This window comes from Aythya ferina (assembly GCF_964211825.1).
Source record: "Aythya ferina genome assembly, chromosome: 18".
Classification (NCBI taxonomy): Eukaryota; Metazoa; Chordata; class Aves; order Anseriformes; family Anatidae; genus Aythya; species Aythya ferina.
Window position 1 is genome coordinate 7,778,904 of NC_140317.1, and position 22,434 is coordinate 7,801,337.

Sequence of the window (22,434 nt, forward strand, 5' to 3'; positions counted from 1 at the left end):
GCCCCCCGAGGCCAGCCCTCCCCCGGCCGGCGCCGAGCGGGACCTGCCCGGGTGGGAGCGGCTGCCCCGCCCGCGGCTGCTCCGCCGCTGAATTTGCTCCGGCCCCTGCCTCTTTTCGCTCGCACCGAGAACTTTGTTTACAGTCCCTTGTGCAGCGAGCTGCATCCCCCTCTTAGGCTCGCTGCGGGCTCCTGGCCGCTGCAGTTCTTGCCCGGCGGTCGAGAGGTAAGGTACGGGACGGCACAGCACCGCACGGCACGGCATAGCGTGGCATGGCTCAGCTCGACATGGCATAGAAGGGCACGGCTCGGCTCGGCTCGGCATGGCATAGAAAGGCTCGGCACAGCTCAGCTCGGCACGGCACGGCTGGGCTCGCAGCACCGGCCCCGCACAAGCCGGCCGGTCCCAGCCGTGCCTGGCGCCGGGCGGCTCCGGGCTCCCCCGGGCCACAACCCCGCAAGGCAGCGGTGCGGGTCTCAGGGCAGCCGCAGGGCTTTCGGCTCCCGGCCGCGTCCCTTCCTTCCCCGGGAGGTGCCGGGGTCGCTGCCACACGCCGTGCTGCGCCCCAGGTGTGCGCGGCGCTCACGGGCGTGTTTGAAGAGTTCGGGATGTGCTGATCAGAAAGTTTGTTGGGGTTGGGGGGGTTGCTTGGCTCCCCTCCTATCCCCTAACTCGGTCTGAAGAATGAAAAAGGTGCGTAAGAGCTCGAATCCGGCAATTAGTTTACCTAAAAACTTGCTGGTGGAAACTTATCTGCATCCCGAGGCTCAGGCAGTTGGCAGGGGTGTAAGGCGTTCTCCTGCCCGTTTCATTAAGGGCCTGATCCTGCAATCTTGTAAGTATAAATTCGAGTTCTATATTTCCAGGAGTGTTTCCATGAGGAAGAGCTGTGGGATTGTATATAGGATTATTTTAGTGGGTTGAATTCCAGTTCTGTCTCTCCTCTCAGTACAGCCAGACTCCTGTTGCTGTTTTTCATAGTCACTCTAATGCAAAACCAAGTGTGAAACATGGGTATTATGATTAATTGGGATTTTACATAAGCAAAAAAAAGCGTGTCTGCAATGTTACGCAAGATACAGGGAATTGGGTCCAGAGCCTGAAGACATGAAAACTTTAATGTGCTCTGTTGGTTTGGAGTAAATGCAAAAAGGGAAAGGACTGTCGTGGCTGAGAAATACCAGCTCTTTGCAGTCACACAGATCCTCAGTATGTGGGAAGCCCCCTGAGAGCGCTATGTTGAAATGAATCAGAGTTAAACCATTGGACTTGTAAGGTATGAATTTCATGTGTTTCTGCTCCTCAGCTTTGTGGTGAGCTAGAGAAGGATGAGGGAAGAAATCCCAACTATAAAAGTTGCTCTGACTGTTAGTGTGTGGGTTTTTTTTCTTATAAAGGCATTAATTAAAAAAAAAAAAAAAAAAAAAAAAAAAAAAAAAAGACCTAAACTCATGTATTCAAGGGCAAATGCAAATAAAATACTGACAGAGCTATTCATCTTCCCAAAGAATGATGCTGGAGAGTAGTTTAGGGGGCACAATTGCACTAGGAAGAGATTTGCACGTGAATGTAACCATTCTTATAATGCGAGTGGAAATTGACTGCAAGATAGTTTCAGAGGTCTGCTTTTGTTTTAATGTAATCTAGATTATTCATCTAAAGTCTTTGTATTTCTGCATTTTCTTCCACACTTTTCAAGAAGTGAAGCTAGTTGTTAGATAGCATGCACAAGAATATAGTCAAGGAGAGAAGCAAGGAGACCTCCGTGTTATTAGCTAACTTCAATGATCAGCTAAATATACTTTAGATATGTCACAGGCTTATTCCTAGGAGCCTCTACAGAACAAAATAAGCAGTTTGTGCCTGTGAATGCTTGTACTTGTGAAATATTAGCATGGTCTACAGAAATTAAAAAGCAAAGAAAATTAAGAAAATCATATGAACTCATGCATTGATTTTCATCTCCATTTAGGAGCTTCTGCTTCAGTGTTAAATTGATCCTCCATAATCATGCCCATATAGAAAGGGAACATTGAATAAGATCAGCAACATAAATTTCTGCTGCTTTGTAAGTTTTACCCGGTTGCTTGGTGGTTTTGCAGAAGTTTCTGCAGTTGATAACAATTTCCATCACCGCTTTCTGCAAAGTTGTCACAATGCACTGCTGCAGATTCTGCCCAGTCCCTGCCTGAGTTATGAATTTGATTTTAAAATAAAATTAAAATAAGATAATAGAAACAAAGAATATTAAATGTAATAATTATCATTACATTATAATGTATTATTATTATTATTTTATATTACTAAAGTTATTATATTACCTAGTTGTTTTTTTTTTTACATAGGGGATTATATTACCTAGTTTTTATTATTAGCAGAATAAATAGATGTAAAAGAGAGTTTTGGTGGGAAACATGTTGTCACTGTCAGTTTATAGCTAGGAAGACTGAGGCACAGGAGGTTAAGTGATTTGCTCAAGGCACTGGAAACATAAAAGAGACAACTACACAAGTGTTCTAAATTGGGATTTGGCTCTTTGATTCACAAAGGTGAAGTGTGTGATAGAAATGGAGTTAAAGAGACTTTTCACTGCAGTAGTTCATGTGCATTCCCTTTTCCTGCCTAACTCTTTCAGGGGCACTTGCCTGGGTTGTGACACTCAGCACTGAGAAGTCACTTGGTCAAAGCTAAATGTTGCGTAGTGCCAGAAATGGGTGACAGCTGCCAAGAAAAGAGGCAGAAACCACTAGGAGAGCCAGAGAGAGAACATCTCCTGCTTCGGTCAGCACACAGTGGGAACTTTTCCGTGCAGGAGTTTTATTCTTAAGAAGATGATATATATCCAACCACTTTTCTTGTAGGAAACCTCCATACCAGAACACCGTCACCTCTGATTCATCATTCAGCAACATCTGACACTGCAAAGCCTGGAACAGCTCTTTCTGCTGCCTGACTCTGCCTGGAATTGACAGACAAGGCATCTTAAGATGTCTTCCTCTGCTTGCTGAAACCAAGGATTTGTTGTGATGGATTTCTCATGGACCTGGTAGGTGTGCATGCTGATGGAGTTCATGTCTTTTCAGTAAATCTCCATTTACACCTATTAGCTGGTACGGTATGCTTCAGGGTAAAACATTCTTCTCTCTCCTTTATCCCATGTTATCCACAGATTGCCACATAAACACATTCTTCCTCCAAGTCAAAATAGTTCCTTAAGAAAGTACTTCTGGTATGATCAGTGAGAGGATGCTGGTGTTACCCGGTATCTTTGCCTCAACATCTTACCCTGAAACCTGAACCAAGTCACCTGTTGGCACAAGTCAGAAATTATTTTGCTAGGAATGAGGATCTAGTGCCATTTTTTAGGATGAATACTTTTACTCACACTTCAAATAGGTTCTGTTATTTATTTAACTTACAGTATTTCTATAGAGGTTTGTTTATTTGTTTTATATGAATGCCTGTCTGCTTACATCCTATTACAGGCATGAACTGTGCTCCTCGCAAGTCAGCGGGTGTTTTGCCATTGATGTAGTTCTGGTAGTTTAGGAGACTTTTTATTTATTTATTTATTTTCAATCCATGTTAATTTTGACTGTATAAATATCTCTTCTTGCTTCGTAAATCTCTAAAAGATGTCAAAAAGACTTAATGCTCATTGGGGGTGTATCTGAAGCAGACAGACAAGGACTTTGGAAACAGGTGTCCCACAAATTTAAGAATAAGTCATTGAACAAATTCTACTAAAGGTAAAATCAAAAAAAGATAGCATTTGGGTGGACACATTCTACCACTGTGCTGAAGTTCAGAAATGTTTTGTGGGTAAGTAATGTAGCAACATAATGTCAACAGTCTGAGCCTCACTGTCACGTAAATCATCATGGAAAATGCTGAACTTGGGCTTAGATCTGTCTGGAGACAGATTATTGGCTCTCTAGCACAAATCCATAGCTAGTCTCTTTCAACTGATGTGAAAGGTTCTGAGTCACACATTATGAAGTAAACCATGAAGTAAAAAGCAACAGTTCCTAAGAAACCCTAAGGCATATAAGGTGCCAGCACAACGTATTTGCTTTGTCTGCTAAGCACTGCTCTGATCCCCTGCCTGCCCTTGGGGATACAAAGTGCCTTCAGTGTTGTCATTAGGGAGGGAAAGGCTACTCGTTCTGGTAGCTGCTGAGCATCCTGCAGGATTGAGCCCTGAAGACATCTGTGTACAAGAGAAAATAATGAGCTAACTGCTCTTCCTTAGAACAGTAGAGCAAAACTTTGTCTAACCAACTCTGAACTTCCTTCTCTCAATAGTGTTCAAAGAAACTCAAACACAAACTCTCTGACTAGGTACATGGTATAGTCTGGGTGTGGGAGTGTTAAAAATAGAGAAATCCTCTCTCTCGCAAAACACACGGTCAGTTGTATGAGGTAGTGAGATACAAAACCAAGGGCTCTCCACAATGGAGGAATATATCTTAGCAACAAGGCTGGGAGTGGTGGGAAAGGAAAAGGAGAATACAAGTATCTGGCAATTAACTTCCTAGTCACAGATGTGAAGGTGATAAAAGTGATAAAAGCATTACTGCATTGCCAACACTCTTCCTTGTTCTCTGGGCTGCATACCATGCTGTTTGTAACAGCAAAACTACGCAGCCTGTACTGGAGGCTGGTGGAGGAGTCCTGAGAGCTATTCCCAGCAGGGAAACCCAGTGGTTTCCCAGTGGCCCATTCTCTGTTTTGTGTGGTGGGGTGCACAGATCACCCAGCTCAGTCCAAGGCAGTGCAGCAGAAGTAGAGCAGCCCCAGACCAGCAGAGTCCCAGCAGGGTAGCAGAGGTTTGTCATCGCAGATGCAGCAGTGGAGAGCCATGGGCTGGCCTTGCCATGATCGGGTGGCCTGCAGCTCTGCACTGGGCTCCATGGAACCAAAAGCCGTTCTGTTCTGTGGTTCAGATATGATCAAACTGTACGTGCTGCCTGTAGGACCCATAGTGTGTTTTTGATACGAGACAGGAGGAAAGCAACCTGCTGTAACTCAGATGAGTGGATATGACTGTAAATCTTCCTCTTGCACAGTAACATGGATGTGATCTCATGGGCTTATAAGGGACCTATTACTTCTCAGTTAAGCGGATTTAAATGGCAAGCCAATAGTCCAGCAGTGGTGTTGTAACAGTAGGTTCACCAGCTTTGGGCTGGCAGTTCCTGATTGCAGGAAAATGCCTTCATCTCTGTTCTCCTCACATCCACACCTTGTCATGTCCATTTTTAATTTTATTTTTATTTTTATTTATTTATTTATTTATTTATTTATTTTTTGTAGAGTAACACTTGCTGGTTCATTGTTCAGTGATAGTAGAACAGCTGTGCTGCCTCGGTGGGCGGCAAGTTTGACATGTTGGACATAAAAGATGAGCAGAGGAGTTCAGAACCAGCATGTAAAGAGGGAGATGAATTGGACTGGTTTAGAGAATGAGCTGAAGTTTGACTTTTCCAGGAAGATAGTTCCGTAGTAGGTCTCAGATTACTTGTCCCTGGGCCAGCAATCTGAGTTGCAGTGTTGTGTCCTGTACAGAGAAACACAGAGGCAGCAGTTCTTACCCACAGCACTCTGTACCTGGCACTGTTGCTGGAGTCTGCAATGCCATGGTACTGAACTCTCCCATGTGTGACTTCCTTCAGCTCTTTGGAAAACTCAGCTATGATCAATAGTTATAAGTCCCTGGGCAAGCAAACTTTCTTACAGACATCAGTATCTGTACTCATGGGAGTAGCTTCAGCTGTTGATACTAACATCAACAGATCAATAAGAAAGTGATTTAAATATCATTTAATTAAAAAAAAAAAAATCTGTTATTGTTCATTGCATGAGAAATGGGAAGTTTTTTAACTTTTTCTCTCAGGATACTTTGCTAGTGAGGGGGGCAACTGGTGATAAAAAACGGTACTGTTTGCATTGCCGGTTATGTTACATCCCAGTTCTACACACATTTACTCCACTGCGTTCATGGGAGTAGGTGAATACATCTTAGGGTTCTACGACAGCTAAATCCACTTTTTCTTATGTAAATTTGCTGTCAAGCTGTAATAAGTCCAGCAACAAGTGTACATATAATTCTTTGTAGTATGCGTGCTGTGTACACTTATGGAAACTATAATGTTCAGACTCGCTATCTGGTGATCTCTGCTCCTGCACTGATTTGTTATTTATTTTAGATTTGGGAAAAACAAAACCAAAAGACATAAGAATTCCAAATATGGTATAAAGAAGCAAGCTGATAAAGAAATGTCTTTTTTTTTCCTTTTCCTTCTTTTTTTTTTCTGGGGCAGCTCTTGCCATGTTATTGTGATGACCTTCAGAGCAAATCTGTGTACTGTGTGTGGCATAGGTGTATATTATAAAGAAACACTGTGAAAAGGGAGCTTGAGCAACAACAGAACTTGTAACCAAAAAAGTCTGGGGACTTCACCTCCTTGTAGGAAAATGTAAATCTAAATTGCATCCAGAACTACTGGCTTCAGGATGTAATATAAAGTGGGGTTATCCCACAACACTTTGAAGTTGGTGTCTTTCTAGGTCTATGAGTCTCTTCTATCTATCACTTACACACATTTACAACTACTCTAAGAATTGATTCAGATCCTTCATGGTCAGTAGGATTACAGTCAAGCTTGTGCATAAATTCTTGTGGGGTCAGAGCCTCTGCTTGTCTGCCGTCCTGACTGAGATACCTCTCTGTCCCTGTTTGTCATATAACAGCAGTGCTTTTTATTGAACTCACGCTCTTCTCTCCACAGTGCAATGTGTGTTCAGCAGAGCCTGCTCTAGCCTAAGAACCAACCAAGTCAAGAGAATCAAGATGACAAACGAACCTATTAAAGAGATCTTGGGCACTCCAAAGCATCCTGAGCCTGTAACCACGGAAAAAAGTAATAACAATGATTGCGTGATAACCACCATCCCTCTTGTTAGCGAATGCCAGCTGACTGCAGCCACAGGGGGAGCAGAGCTCTCCTGCTACCGCTGCACCATCCCCTTCGGTGTGGTTATCCTCATAGCCGGCATCGTGGTTACTGCTGTGGCATACAGCTTCAATTCCCATGGATCAATCATCTCAGTGTTTGGATTAGTCCTCTTGTCATCAGGACTCCTTTTGTTGGCTTCTAGCGCAGTGTGCTGGAAAATCAGGCAGCAAAACAAGAAAGCAAAGAGGAGGGAGAGCCAGACAGCACTTGTGGCACATCAGCGAACCTTGTTTGGTTAAAGACAACCATGAGAAGGCTGGACAGAAGACAGAGCCTTGTAAGTCAACTTGACTATTTATCAGTAGGACACATTGCAGGTTTTAATTTAACATTGGAAACGAACTGAAATGGAAACAGAATGGATTAAGAAAGGCTCTTAACAACTCTGCAAACGCTCTTAATGTTTTTCTTACTGCAGACTTAATAGTGATTCTTTCCATGACAGAGGAAAAAAACCTTTTCCTGCATAAAAACTGTTGTTGTAACTGCCATCATCATAACTGCATTCTCCAACATGCTGATTGTGTTGGAAAGGGAACTTGTGGGAACTAAGAAAATAATCTGAACTGACTGAACTGACTTGAAATGCCAGAGATCTCCTTAAAGCACACTGTGACATTTGACCAAGGGAGAAGTCATAGCATTTGAAGTGACTGCAAGTTTATGGTCAGATTGTCTGTGACTTAAATTGTTGCTCAAAAAAAAAAAAAAAGGCAATACAACCAACCAAACTGCAGATTGCTCAATAAGCTGATTATTATATTTTACATAACTTCCCTCTCCCAATATCTGTGGTACTTTTCCCTTTTTTAAACAACTAATATTAATTTTGTTATACTATTGAATAGCAATAGGTAGAAATGATTAATTATATTGTCTAACCTAAATAACGAGGTATGGTTATAGCTTAAAATATGAGACTTTTTTTTGTAAATTAAAGTGGTCAGACTTAGCACTTTTGATTATTTTGCTATAAAATTAAAAGTAAATTTCATTAAAATAATATTTGGTGCTGCTAGACATTTAGAAAAACTTTTTTTTTTTTTTTATTGCTCTCAGGATAGCTTGCATCTTCAACTGCTTTATGATTCTTTTTCTTTTTTGTAGAAGATCACCTTTGACAATAACTGTGAACACATATATCACTGAGCCACTCGCTCCCATGATGGCTGTGGCAATGCCACCTCAGAGCACACCTGCTGAATGCGTGCTGCAGTGGGCTGCCTTCTGCAGGTCATCCCCAAGCCATATGCTTCTTCTGCTGAAAACACACAACCATTCCGGCTTAAGTGCTGACTTTTCCTCTGCCCTGCATGGTTTAAGCTTGTTACATCCATAACTTATCCCCGGATTTGCAAAGTGCACTTCGTGTTTTAAATAGAGCAAGCTATATGTACAGGAGGGGATGTTTGGAGTCAGTATTTGCGTTGCCACACTCCGTGGTTACCAGACGCTATAATAAAATCACTTGCATCAGAGGAAAGCTGACAACACATTTTAGCACTTCCATAGCTCCAACTTAATCACGGCAGGAAGCTTTCCTGCTGCTAGGAGAACATGTTGCGTCACCAGAACATCTGACACTGGTGTCTAATGTCAATCACTTTGCTTAAGGTCATTAAAAATATTAGGGTGTCCCCTTACGATGTACAGGTTTGCATGAGTGACAATTCATAGGAAACACATAGCATGATAAATAATGGAACAGGTGGACTAAAGTGGTGTCTTTCCTGTTTAAAATGAGAAAAGTGATTGACATTAGCAAAGCTGGATAAGCTAAATAGGGCTGTTTATTTTTTTTCCCCTGGGAACACAATAGTTTTTCTGACTCCTTCTTCCCCCTCCCCATTTCTCTTTTCTCAGTGGAATTTTGCAGGCAGCCAAGGAGAGAATTGCTGGGTCTGTAGAGATGCAGTGATTTCCAGTACGCATGTGTAGCAGCTTAGTCCAATGATTCCCAGGCTGAGCCGAGAGCAGAAGCAGGCCTCTTGCCCTTTTCAGAAGTTTTTCCCATGCATGGGTCCTCCCTTCGCCATTGCTGTGATGCCAGCGAGCTTGCATGTGGTGGGCAGCATGTAGAAAGAAAGTAGAGGTGCAAGGTGAGGCTCAGCTCCAAGTCAAATGAAAACAGAGGCAATCAGTTTACAACAGCAAGTTTGCAGGAGTAAGACTGAGTAAACAGTGCTCTTCTACTGCTAGAGGAGATTTCCTTTCCCACATCTTTGCTCTTTTTATATATGGGTCCGCCTTAGCACAGACTGCTGTGCTCAGTAGCGTTAGCTGTATTCTAGTGAGACAAGGTACGTGCACAAGAATCTTCATATCAAGCCATTGGTGAAAGTCTGTGCAGGAATTCACTTGTATTTTTGTTTTATTCAGAGAAGCAAAATGGCAACTCTGTGGGGAATGGTCCCAGTACCTGGTCCTGGTGTCCTGCAGGAGCAAGGCAGAGTTTATAAACAGAATCACAGAATTGTCTAGGTTGGAAGAGACCTCAAGATCATCGAGTCCAACCTCTGACCTAACACTAAGAAGTCCTTCACTAAACCATATCGCTAAGTTCAACATCTAAACATCTTTTAAAGACCTCCAGGGATGGTGGTCTCTCCACCACCTCAGTCTGACATCTCATGTGCTGTTGAAGGTGTTTTTGCATGTTTCTTTGCTGAATTGGCTCATAGAATTGGAAACCTGCACAGACTTCTCCACCATAGTTTGTGTCTTTGATTTTGGGTTAATCTGAAGTTATTATTGGCAACTTAATGGCCAGTGATGACACCCAACATGAATCTCACAGTCTATATTTTTCTTCCTGTATTTTATATATTACAGACATTTTCATTATTTCTGTCTCTCTGCACCCTTAAAAAACAATCATACTGGGAGAGTACAGTGTGTCAGGCTTAGCACCTTCATCTTACCAGAAAATGGTGATACTGCTATATCTGAAATGTTTTTACAAGGGCAAACAGGCCAATGATTTCACAATGGTCAACATCCTCCCCACTCCCTCCCAGACTGGTCAGCTACAAACACAAAAGTTCTGCTTCAATTTTATAGCCTCGTGACCTAGCCTGGGTAGGTTTGGGGTTTCATGCTTGGATGCTGTGTCGCGCAATCTAAGTCTTTGATGTAAAGCCATTTGGAATTCCACGCTTGCTGCCTGGTGTTTTTCGTGGGAACCCGAAAGACGAAAGTCAGCCTGGAGGATGCAACCCTGTGGAGATCACAATGACTTTCCAGTTCAGAAACACCTTCCCTTCTGGTGTGAAAAGGCTTTGAATGCAACAAATGGTATTTCAGATGTGGGAGAGGTTGGGTGGGAGCTGATGCAAATTTTATTGTCACAATTGCTTGTCTCTCCCTTCCTGAAAGCTCCGGCAGCATTGCGTAAGAAAAATTGCCCTCACAAGGATAGAAAATTATCTAATAGGGGAATTGCAGTGGTGTGCCGGGCAAATGTTACAGGGATCTTAAATAATAATTTCAAAACCTAAGCACAGGAAATTGTGTCTGTAACTACACCCTGCATTGCTATTGTACACAAAGCCAGTTATAGCCTGGGACAGAATTTTAAAATAATAATCAGTTTGGTATGACAATGCTTAATATTTGTTCTAGTCCAAACGCCCAATTTACGAGTCCCTAGCCACATAACGGGTTATGTTTTGTATGTCAGAGTGGTTCTAATACCATAACTTGCCAGGTTAAAAACAAAAAACAAACTAAAAATGCAAAAAGAAAGAGAGAAAGGTTAATTTCTGGACTTGTGTCCAGAAAAAATTCACTGCCTTAAACACTTGGGAGAGCTCCTGTTATCAAATAATATATGTACAGCATTGTTGCAGCTCTACAGCATAGGAACCAGGCTCAGAGTAGTAAAAGAAGAAAGGCCTGGGGGTCTCAGCAAGATCCCAAAGACTCAGGCCAGGAAGCAGCTCTCTGGAATACCCTGTATTCTTGCCTCACCTTTGATTATTTAGAGCCAAAGCCCAGCACTACTGCTCTTTTTATATCTGAGATGGAGCTGGTCACTTAGGTATTGGCAGGTTTCACCTCATTTGTTTTTGCAATGAGTTCTGAAATAAGAAGAGCAGAACAATATTGACAGCCATCAGTTTGCATATGCATTTCCAGTACTTCTGATGCCTTTAGACTGTAGGATGTTTTAGCTATGTCAGTATAATCTTTGGCAGTTACAAAGGGCTTTTATAGGTAAAAGTACATTAACAAATACAGAATTGCACTGCATGATGTAAAACTGATAAAAAACTGGTAGAATTTTATGGTAGACTAAATCTTACAGGCTAAAACATATGGAGAACAATGGTCTTAAACTGCAGAATCAACTTGAATTGTTGGCTTTTATTCAGGTTGTTGATGTCACTATTAACATGACAGAGGACCTAATCCTTCCTCTTGTGAGCAGCCAGTTGGAGGCTATTGTCCTAACTGTGTGCATCCAAAGATTTGCATTTGTGACAAACATGGCATTTTTGAAAAACACATTTTTGGATTAACTGCTTTCACTTCTTAACTGTTCTGTGCTCTCTAGACTAAGAGAAAATAGGACTAAGCTTCAAAAACAGAGAGGAAAAGATGAAAGAACGAGAAGAACACAGCAAATATTGGACACCGCAAAAGTCATGCAGGGATAGCAGAACTTTACACAAGTGCCTTGTTGAAAGACAGAAACTTTTTAAAAATATGTAAGTCTTGTTTCTGTTACATTCTTGGCTGTATCCTTGGTTTCAATCTTATAAAATGTTTAAAGACCCCGGATTAACATCAGTCCTGGATCTCACCTCGTATTTTTTCTTCTGTTCTGTTTCCCAGGCAATAGTTTGCCCGGGAAAAAGCAGAAGTTTAATTTCTTACTATCTTTTGCAATCTAACTGAAATCATAGAGCCATTTGGGATTTTCAGAGGCAATGCCCTTGTGTTTTTGTAAATTATACAGCATTCAGGCACAGTCTAATTTTGAACTAGGCACTACATAAAGGTTAAGATTTCTGTGCTGCTACAAGAGATGTCAGTGAACAATTATTTAAAAAAAAAAAAAAAAAAGACGTAAATAACACCAGAGCAGCCCTCCACCAACACTTCTCAGTCACATTCCCTTTCAATCTGAGGGCCCGAGTTTGTGAATAGAGTTAACAGCTTTCCTGGAAAACTGGCCCATGACATTATTTCCTTGTGAACTCCATCCACCTGTCATGTTAGGGCTTGGTGCGACGCCAGCGCTGGCAGGAAATAATAGGCAGCAGGATGCTGGTGTGTGTCGATGGCCCTGACCCTCCCATTCCTGAACATGAATAAGCTTCGAGCTCACAAGGCGTCACAGCAGCGCAGCTTCTGGGCCCACAGAAACGCATGGGTGGGATGCACAGCCACTAAAATAACATCCAGCCAACTGAGCCGCAGCAACAGAACTGCATGGGAAGAGATGGTGTCACATTCTCACTGCCTGCTGCTCTTTGTTCTTTTGCCTGCACTCTCACTGTGCTGCGGGTAGTACCATGGCTGCTTAACAAAGAAAAAAAAAGTACAAAGTATGCCTGTATATGAATTAGCTAAGATTCCCCAAAAGAACACAAAAGCTCCATTGAGCAACTTTCACCGCTTCTCTAGGGAATTACACTGACAAGGGAAAATGAGCCATCAGCTTGAAATGGTTGGCAGCTAACTTTCTCCTGATACTGCACTGTTGTCAATGGAAAAGGTAGCTCATTTCAGTATTTGTGCAGGACAAAGTGCTGGGAGATTGAGTGGTGAGTTAGGGATGTCCAAATCATCCCTGAAGTGAGCATGTGCTCCTGTAATACTCCTAGGGTCAAATAATCTGAGACACGTATACTTCTAATGCTTGCAGCATAGAGGTGCACTTCTTCAAAGGAAGCATCTTCCCAGGACTGATGGCCAATAGCCAGGATAATTGCTAGAAGGGTCTGGCATGGTTAGGCTGCAGCTGAAACAAAAGTTGGTAAACCAGTGCTCACCACATTCTCATTCCCTTTGCAGACTGATGGTTAAGAAATATCTGATCCCACAAGCCAGCTCCTCCCCTCTGAATCAAGCCACGGTCATTTATCCTCATCTCCCATGTAGTGGAAAAGCGGAAATCCCACTGTTTCACATCATGCAGCTCAAGAGCTCCTCATCTAAGAGTGCTGAGGTCAGATACAGTCAGTGCGAATAGGGTTAGTCCCGCTGGAGTTGATGAGGTATGTTGTATATGACCATCTGTGTTGCTACTTCTGCTTTGTTTCTGTTTTTAGCTAGATAGAGACAAAGAAAATTTCATTCTTTGCCTACTGACTGATGGTGCTTCAGAGGATGACCTCTGCTATCACACAAGCACAGGGGTTTTCAGCCATCGTTCTGGTTTGTGAAATAAGTCTGTAAAGAAACATCCTGCTCTCATAGCTGTTTCCCTATAAATAGAGAGTTTTCATAGGGAAGTCCAATGACTGGATCAAATGTTTCCTGATCTGGAAACAAAACTGGTACAGATGAAGTTTAATGAAATTCAGGCTTGAAACAAATCACCCTGCCACCCCATACCCCTTTTGCCCAAAGGCAAAAAGTGCTAAGTAATGTCATTCCAGTGCAAAGATCAGAGACCAGTTATTGCTTACATTTCAGCTCCTGCAAAATGAGTGATTATACATAAGAGGATCAATAGCTTAATTATTTGTCTCTTAAAAAAAAAAAAAAAAGCGCTGTTCTTCCCTTGCCAAAATATTTCAGTCTTCCCATCACAGCAGCTGAGACATAAGTGCCCTTGTCTCACTTACGACCAGCTTCAATTACTGTAATACTGTGAAAGGTGTGAACCACACGTGTTGGGCACAGCGTCTGCACCACATTCACTGACTTGCTAAAGTCCTGCTCCGTGGTGTGCTGACAGCGGTAGGGCTAAGGCGGCTCTTCTAAGCAACCACCTCTTCCTCGCTGCAGCCTTGTTGTAGCTACTCAATTGTGCCAGGCAGGACTGGGAGCACTTATCCCCATACACAGGGAAGTGCAGTTGGACTGTGAAATGACCAGAAGTGAAATGCATTGAGCCTGGAGTTCAGAAATGGACAAAAGTAAATAATTAAATAAAAAATCAGAAGATAGTCCATGTACACTTGCGTGTTTTGCCCATGCTGCAGTTAAAGCAGAGGTAAGTACTTCAGAGGAGGACTGAAGCCCGTCGGCAACCAGTGTGGAAAAACTTTCACCATTGCGGACTCTGACGTATCTGTTCCCTGGCTAGAGAAAGGGTTTTGTTTTATGTTGTATAAAGCAGATGACAGTCAGGAGATCTGGGCTTCGCACAAAGTGTTGCTGGACACCCTGGAGCATCTCATGACTCACAGCGTGTCGCTGCTAATGCGCTGCTGGCAGTGGCTTTGTGGGGCTTCAGAGGAACTGGCTGCTAGATCCTTTCCCATGGGCTGCCAGCTAGGGACTCGGTCAGATGGCATCAACTTTCACTCTACTCTTTGGTCAAGTTGAATAAAAACTGTTCCCTGGGTGGTAAAGCCATTTGTGCTTCTGTTGAAGAATTACTACTGAATTGCCTTTGTAGTACAAGCCCTTTGCAGTCAGAGCTGCAAAACTGGCACCAGAATTGGCCATTACTGAACAATAAGACTGTACAGGGGCTGGCAGATAGACCTTCCCCTACCCAGCAAGTCATGTTCTACAACTGCTCTGGATCTCAGCACTTTTGCAAAATGTCAGTCATTTTTACAGGACTCTGAGATCTCTTCATCCATAACCTTTATGTCTTTTCTCTTTTAGCTTCACGCTAACAGATGGAGAGTGACCAGCAAGTGCAACTGGTGGCTCTTCATGACAGAGGAGGGGAAACTGGCACGTGTGAGGTTCCATTTCCCATTGCATGGGTGAGCAGCAGCTGCCTGTCAGTGCTGAGCCAGCCTTTGTGTAGGGGTGCTGCAGTTTGGATCCTCTCCTGCCTCCCGTAAGAGCCCAGTGTGACGTCGCTGGGGCAGACCAGCACCTTGCATCAAACTCCCTGGATGAGAGGTGCTGGTTGATCTAGCCAGAAGAAGCCCTTTGTATGCACCAGGGCACGTTAGTGCCACACAGGGACACAAATTATGGATATTTTTGAGCGCCACCTACTGGAGTTTTATCTGTTTTCTAATTGTTTGTACACATTAGGTACATGTATAAAGTACTCTTTCTTAAGAGGTATGAAAGGTGTCAAAGTGAGGAAAAGAATGAGAAAGGAAGACTTCAGAACGCCAGTGCTCCCCAGACTGGCAGGCTTCCTTGCAGCGTCCCAACAAGCACTTCACTACGCTCCCACGTTTTCACATTTCTGATATTATTTAATTTCCCCAGGTGAAAGCTTTCCAAATGCTGGAGTTACAGCTGGTCAGAAATTCCCAAATGAATAAGTCCTTCACTGGAAAATGACGCATGGATTAGCTCAAAACATTTCACAGAGGTGTAACAATTTTGTTCCTTATTCATGTTTACAGGAAATTGTAGTCATATTAAGACATTTGATTTTCCTGCATTGCTTTAAAAATGTCAACAAGAGAAAGATGGCATGAAACATTTTCATCTTCCTGAAATGAAATATTACACGGATATATGAAAGCTATATACCTAAATCCATAGATAAACTCCTGAGACTGAGATTTGCATCCCAGTTTGGGAAGGTAACAAAATGAGAACAAATCTGGAACTCTTCATGGACTGAGATCCCAGGCTGCAAAGAGCTCTAAACCCTGTATTTTTATTTCTCTGTGAAGTTTGCCCTGTTGTTTTGAGAGAAAATAACCTGACTTGGGAAATTCTTTCTCTCTGTTTCTGTCCGTGCACACACTGCAGATACCTTGCTAAACCCTAATTCTGCCGACGTACTCAGTTCAGCAAAGCAGACTGTTGGCAGATTCAGTTTCCTGTAGCAAAGGCAAATCTTTTGTACTTTTTCCCTTTGGGCAATTTTCTTTTTCCCAGTGTTAGAAGTGTGCGAGGTCTTTCCAGCTGGGAAATGCACATTGCAGGCAGTGGGGCCAAGTGTACAAAGAGAAAGGAGTCTCAGGACAAGTTACAACATCGACATCTGGCATATAGATTTGACGTTTCTGCCGTCTCCTTTGCGGGACAATGCTCCCGTCCCCAGAGTGAAGTCTTTGTTAAATGCTGGAACTCTGCAAATGTGACTGGCATCAGCTCCACAGAGTACTTTGAGAGAGTTCTCATTTGCACAGATCCGTCAATTGAAAGGACTGAAATCTGCTCAGTTCTCCCTAGCACCATGCCCTGAACATCATGTGGCTGGGAAACCAGCCCCTGATGCAGGAAGCTGGAGTCTGAAGACAGGGCAGCAGCCATCCAGTCAGGCTGAAGGATAGTTTGGAGTGAGTGAGACAGAGAAATGCTTGAGAGAGAAGCCGTAGTCACAGCTTGCTCTCTGGGTAGCTGTTGGGAAAAATGGCCAGCCCTTATCAGGAGCTGGGAGGCTCAGATCGGGCACAGTTAGCTCCTGACGTTGACACACCACCTGTGGGGACAACTGCTATTTCCATCTCACTCAGCCACTCATTTTAGCTGCTTTGGGCTGGCCTAGCTGTGCAGAGGGATCGTTTAATCACAGGGACAAGTCTGAGCCATGTGAAGGACACCCCACAAAGTCAGCCTTAACTTCCTTCCCAGACGAAAAGCAGCAATAGAGAGGCGGTGTGCTGGTCTGTGAGAGAGGTGAGGTGGGCAGAGCCATTCTGCATTGCCTGCACATCGTGGGCAGAAGGAGCAACAGTGTAAAGGGTATTAAATGGTCTGATCAGATTATTTTTTTCCAGCAAAAATTAAATCCACCTTGAAACAAAGTTTTCCCCTGGGCTAGTGCAGCAGTTCAGCTGAACATAAAAGATGCTGTTGAAGCAATTTTTGGCATGGAAGAGATTAAGTACCGTGAAGTCAGAACTAAAAGCCTGTAGTTCAGCAACACGCATAGCATGAAATTACAGTCCTGAACATGTGAATTATATCATGGTCAGAACTCATGGCCATCTGACAACTGCCTTGGGAAGTTTTATATTAAAGTCCTGTCAAGCATTACAAGTGTCCTAAAGTGATGATGGAATGACTGATTAGAGAGGGGCCTGGAGCAAAGCTGGCAGCTGCTAATGAATGGCGCTGAGCTGCAGAGAAGTGCTCAAGGCTCCTAACAGAGGATGTACGTATTCTAAAACTTTAGGTCATTTGAAAGTGTTTGTAAATGAACATGTACCTCTACAAAGCAGCCTCTTCAAGTGTGATCAGTGAGCATACCTACATGCCAGAAAGCAAGAAAATAAAAAGCCAGGTTGTGTTTGCAGGGGGACTTTGATAGTGGATCCAAGAGCAGAACTCAACTCCTGTCTTCATCTTCTCTAAATTCACTGCTTCTTGCAGAGAATGGAAAGAAAAGTCTCTACTTTTTTAGGAACTTTTTAAATACTGGCATGTGTCCATCCTCTTATATGATATATGAAACATAACTAGGCAACTTTCTCATGCATGGACTGTTTGTATAACTCAGCATTATCATATGATGTTGGAACATTTTGATAGTGTTTGCCAAACACAGGCTTGTCGTTCAAGTTTCTGGATATATTTTATTTTTTTCCAAGATGGGCTCATTGCCTATACTTCCCGTTAGACACTGCCTCCTAAATGATTAAATTGATTCCAATTTGATTTTCTCGAAGTTATATTTTTCAGTTTTTTTGGTGAAAAAAAGTGAAAAACATCTATTTAGTTAAACAACATATATTATTCTTGTGCATATAAACGATCATCATATTATGCCTTACTTCTTCTTTCACTGAAGTAGACGAGCTGAAAATCATAATTCTCCAAGTTTAGAAATGTGTCCTGAGTGATACACCCATAAAAATATGTGATATAAGGAAACTGCAAAGCTTGCATCGTTCTGAATCCACCAGCTGGTATGTTTATCTCGGTGGTGATAATAACAAAACTTTCAGACTCCCGTAAAACCAAGATTGTGCCTACAGTTGTCTCTCTGTTGACAACTTCTTTTTCATTGTAACAGGAGTTTTATCTTCATGACAGTCTTATAAAACTGAGAAAAGTCTTCCTCTACATCAAAATAGAAAACCATTTCTCTCAAACAAATTTGAAGTTGTTTAAAATCTGTTTTAAGTAACAGATGCCTGTGGCAGAGTCACCTGGACCCAGGTCCAGAACCATAAATGGATCTGCCCACATTTTCTGTGGGTTTTATCCATAGGGAGTAAAGAAAGAAGGGACATTTGCTTCAAGCATGAAACTGCACTAGAACACGTTAAACCAATTAAATGTCAGAGAATTCAAGTTTCAGAGTTTTTTTTTTTTTTTTCTCATAGTGAAAGTCATTTGGTTTGGGGCCATCAATTAAGCAATCCAAAAATCCAGTGGAGCCACAGTCTAATTACAACCTAATCACATTGCGGTGAAACTGCCAAATAATCATAGTTGTCATTGCTACACAAAAGATTGCTGTTAATTGTCAATCTTTCTATCACCAACAGGAAAGTCAACTTCCACATTGTTTACAAGCCTCACTTAGGGAACCTTGGGCCTAAATCCTAAACAAACTTCCTCTGTAATTATTGCTAACATAATAGCGCAACATGAGGATTTTGTCACTAGAAGTCCATTATTCTTTAAATTGCCGTATCACAAAGCCATCTCACCCCTCTTCAATGCTCCTTTTGTTTGTTCATATGCCAGAGGTTCTTGGTGGTGCCACAATGAGCTGAGAAAGCAGCCTTTCCAAAAAACAGTATTATTCAAATGTATCCAGAAAATAACAATTACACTCAATATAAAATGCCCCTATTCCCTGCTCTACGTATTTTCTCTGGAAACCATAAAAGATAGATAAAAGCAATTGTGCGGGCTGCACTTCTGAGGCTGTCCCTTCTCTGAGTTGAAGAGACGTGCTCAAGGCTCCTAACAGGGGAAGAACATGTTCTAAAACATCAGGTCATTTGAAAGTGTTTTTAGGTCTGTAAATGAGTAGGTACCTCTACAAAGCAGTCTCTTCCAGCGTGATCAGTGAGAATACCTACGTGCCAGAAAGTGAGAAAATAAAGGCATGGAGTGTTTTTCTGCTATTGTTGCAAACTCCACAAAGAAAACAGAGATGCTTGAGGTTAAGCTCGGGTGCTAATGGTGTGCTGAGCCAAGCCTAAACTAACACATGTAACTCCTGAACCAAACAGCTGTCTGCGTCTTCTACCTCTGTCCTTCACTGACAGCTCTACTGGTTGGGCATAAAGGTGAAATACGATATCTTTCAAATTGCATGTCAGGGTTCTTACAGTGAAGGTTTCACAACTCACTGTCACTATGATGTATTTTTCCCATAGGCTAGGGGAGGAATTTGCATACAATGAGAACATTTTTTTCTAAGCTGAAACATAACACAGGCTTATTTCATGTCTTTCAAGGAAGGTTTGGAGAACAGCCATATACATTTTGAAATCCCTGGACCAGGAATAAGCTATTAAGACAGATTTTGCAAGATATGTTTTTTACAACAAAGGGTGGGAATGGACCTCTTGTTCATTTTGGATTTTCAGAATAATGTTTCATAACTCTTTTTCCAAAACAAAAGTAATACAACACAAATGCTTTAAATTCCTTATTCAGGAACATTCCAATAACATCACACCTTAAGATGTGTCTTCTGTTATTGCTTTTCCTTGGGATATTGACAGCAGGATTCTGACTTCATTTGAGTTACCAGCACATTCTCTAGAGCAATGCTTCTGGAAGCAATAAGGAAATGGTAAAACTGAACATATGTGCAAGATACAACATTTCTGAGGCTCGGACAGACTGATGGATGATTTGCAAGGTCAGTCTCAAGCTTCATGTTTAAGATTAAGGAAGCAATGGCCCGGACATGGCCCACGTAATGGCCCCATGGCTCCTTCTGTGAATCAAAGTCTCTTGAGTTTATATACGTGTGTGTATATATGTATGTGTGTGTGTGTATAAACACTTAATATTCTCCCTTCAAAAAAACGATACAATCTTTGAAGATACTTTTATAATTAAAGCAATCCCTTTCTTTGCATTTTAAATTAAGGTAGCAATTGATTAACTGAATTATTTATAGCTGCCAGTAATGTTAATTGGTTTCTAATGAAGCAGAATGCGTTATAAACGCAATTGCTAGTCAGGCTGAGTTCCCAGTAAAATGAAGGCTCTTACTGATCTCAGTAGGTTTGTAACATCACAGTATTGTAGAGCTACTTCTGTAGCCGTCTGCTATACTGAAATAGTATGGTTTTGATTTCATTTTAAGATGGTAGGCCAGTAAAATAGAGATGGGTTCTGTGTTTGTATCAAGGTGCTTGAGCGGGTGCAGAGAAGGGCGACGAAGCTGGTGAGGGGCCTGGAGAACAAGTCCTACGAGGAGCGGCTGAGGGAGCTGGGCTTGTTCAGCCTGGAGAAGAGGAGGCTCAGGGGTGACCTTATTGCTCTTTACAGATACCTTAAAGGAGGCTGTAGAGAGGTGGGGGTTGGCCTGTTCTCCCACGTGCCTGGTGACAGGACGAGGGGGAATGGGCTTAAGTTGAGCCAGGGGAGTTTTAGGTTAGATGTTAGGAAGAACTTCTTTACAGAAAGGGTTGTGAGGCATTGGAACAGGCTGCCCAGGGAAGTGGTGGAGTCACCATCCCTGGAAGTCTTCAAAAGACGCTTAGATGTAGAGCTTAGGGATATGGTTTAGTGGAGGGCTGTTAGCGTTAGGTTGGAGGTTGGACTCGATGACCTTGAGGTCTCTTCCAACCTAGAAAATTCTGTGTGATTCTGTGTGAAGGCAGAATGTTAATAAATCTGGAAGAATGCCACTGAGTATCTTGTTGCCTAGACCAAGAAACCATCAATTTTGGTGGTATTTATTGAACACCTTGTTGTATTTTAATTTTTAATTCAATTGGCTGCTGAAGCATAAAGAAGCTGATTAAAAAACATTTTTTCCCTTTAATGTGAGATTTTCTGTTACCATAATAAGCATACAGGGTAGATAACTTTGATTTTAAATTTAAGGTTTTCCTATGGGGATCCCTTAGCTGCATTCAGGGTTTCAGTTTGATTCTTTGAATATGCCTTTGAATGTGCTTTGATTTTTTGAATATCATAATGCCCAGATTCCCCTGACTTTCACAGGGGATTAGTACCTCTAACGTGGTGTACTTGGAGCTGATGAGGCTAATGAAGCATCCAAATTATTCTAAATCTTTAAAGTGTTCTGGGCAGGATTACATCCTCCACAGCAGTACACCTATATGTGGGAAAGAGAAATGTAACCAATTCCCCTGCTGACCTTTATCTTATTGTGTCTGTTTAAAACAGGAAAAGCATGCCCATTGGCTCAGCTAGTACCTTAAATAACTAAAAGCCACACTGCTATTCCCAATTCCTGACCGCTTCCTTGTTTACTTCCCTCTTAGCTAGCAGCAGCTTGCATATATAATTGTGTATGTATGCAAATTCTCAGTTCCAGACAGGTCTTATCCAAGAGAACAGGACAATCTGGGTATCTCTTTAAAAAGCACTACAGAGTTAGATCTGTGGAAGGACTGAATCACCCATGCCACCTCAATGATATTCCCTGAGGTGGACGGCTGCTGTTTTGTGGGTATTATAAACATCCCCTAAAGATACAGGTAGGTTAGCAGAGTATTTTTAATGGGATCTTGTAAGCAATGACTCTTACTGAGGCTGCACAGCCTGATTTGCAGAGGATGTGAACAGGAAAACTACTGTTGTCAGCAGCATGGGCTTGTGCTTGTGCAAGATGGGGTTGTTACCTGGTGCTGCAGTGGGAGCCCCACCAAGGCCTCAGGTCAGGCACCCCAAACCCAAGCAGTTATATGAAGAAAATGTATCTGAGACTAATCACCTAAGCTGTTAGATATTTGCATCTATCTTAAGTTATTACCTTTTTGTAAGAAGGTTTCTGTCTTACTGCCTTGGGTTTTAAACTAGATTTAAAAAAAAAAAAAAAAAAAAAGCTTAAAACCTCACACTTTTTTATCTTTCCATGATTGTATGCAGAACTTCATAATTTGGTTAATAGGACCAGATTTCCATTGGTCTAAAGCTGTGTTTGCAGTGTGCGGAAACTGGAAAGCAAATGCACTTAAAGGAGGTCATAAGGGAAAGCCCTGATGTTCTCGGTCTGTCCATTTGAAGTGAAGGTGCTGAGTGCCTTAAGTGCTTGCACCTAGACACCTCCCATTTTCAAAAGTACACGAAGGTGTATACATAAGGCTTTGGGGGGATTTCAAAAGCTAAGTAGATCCTTGGAGCTGGCACTGTTTTGAGCATCTGGGTCCTCAGGTGCTTCTCTAAGTCTGCAGTTTATTGCTGGTCTGATATATCC

At 42.3% G+C, this 22,434-nt stretch overlaps 1 protein-coding gene across 1 annotated transcript; it reads left to right on the forward strand.

Moving 5' to 3' along the window:
- The first annotated feature begins 18 nt into the window (after positions 1–18).
- TMEM100 (transmembrane protein 100) lies at positions 19–8,037 on the forward strand. The gene is made up of 3 exons (XM_084491996.1): positions 19–225; positions 2,862–3,046; positions 6,792–8,037. The coding sequence occupies exon 3, from the start codon at positions 6,854–6,856 to the stop codon at positions 7,256–7,258; it is 405 nt and encodes a 134-aa protein (XP_084348122.1). The 5' UTR covers positions 19–225; positions 2,862–3,046; positions 6,792–6,853; the 3' UTR covers positions 7,259–8,037.
- Positions 8,038–22,434: the final 14,397 nt, after the last annotated feature.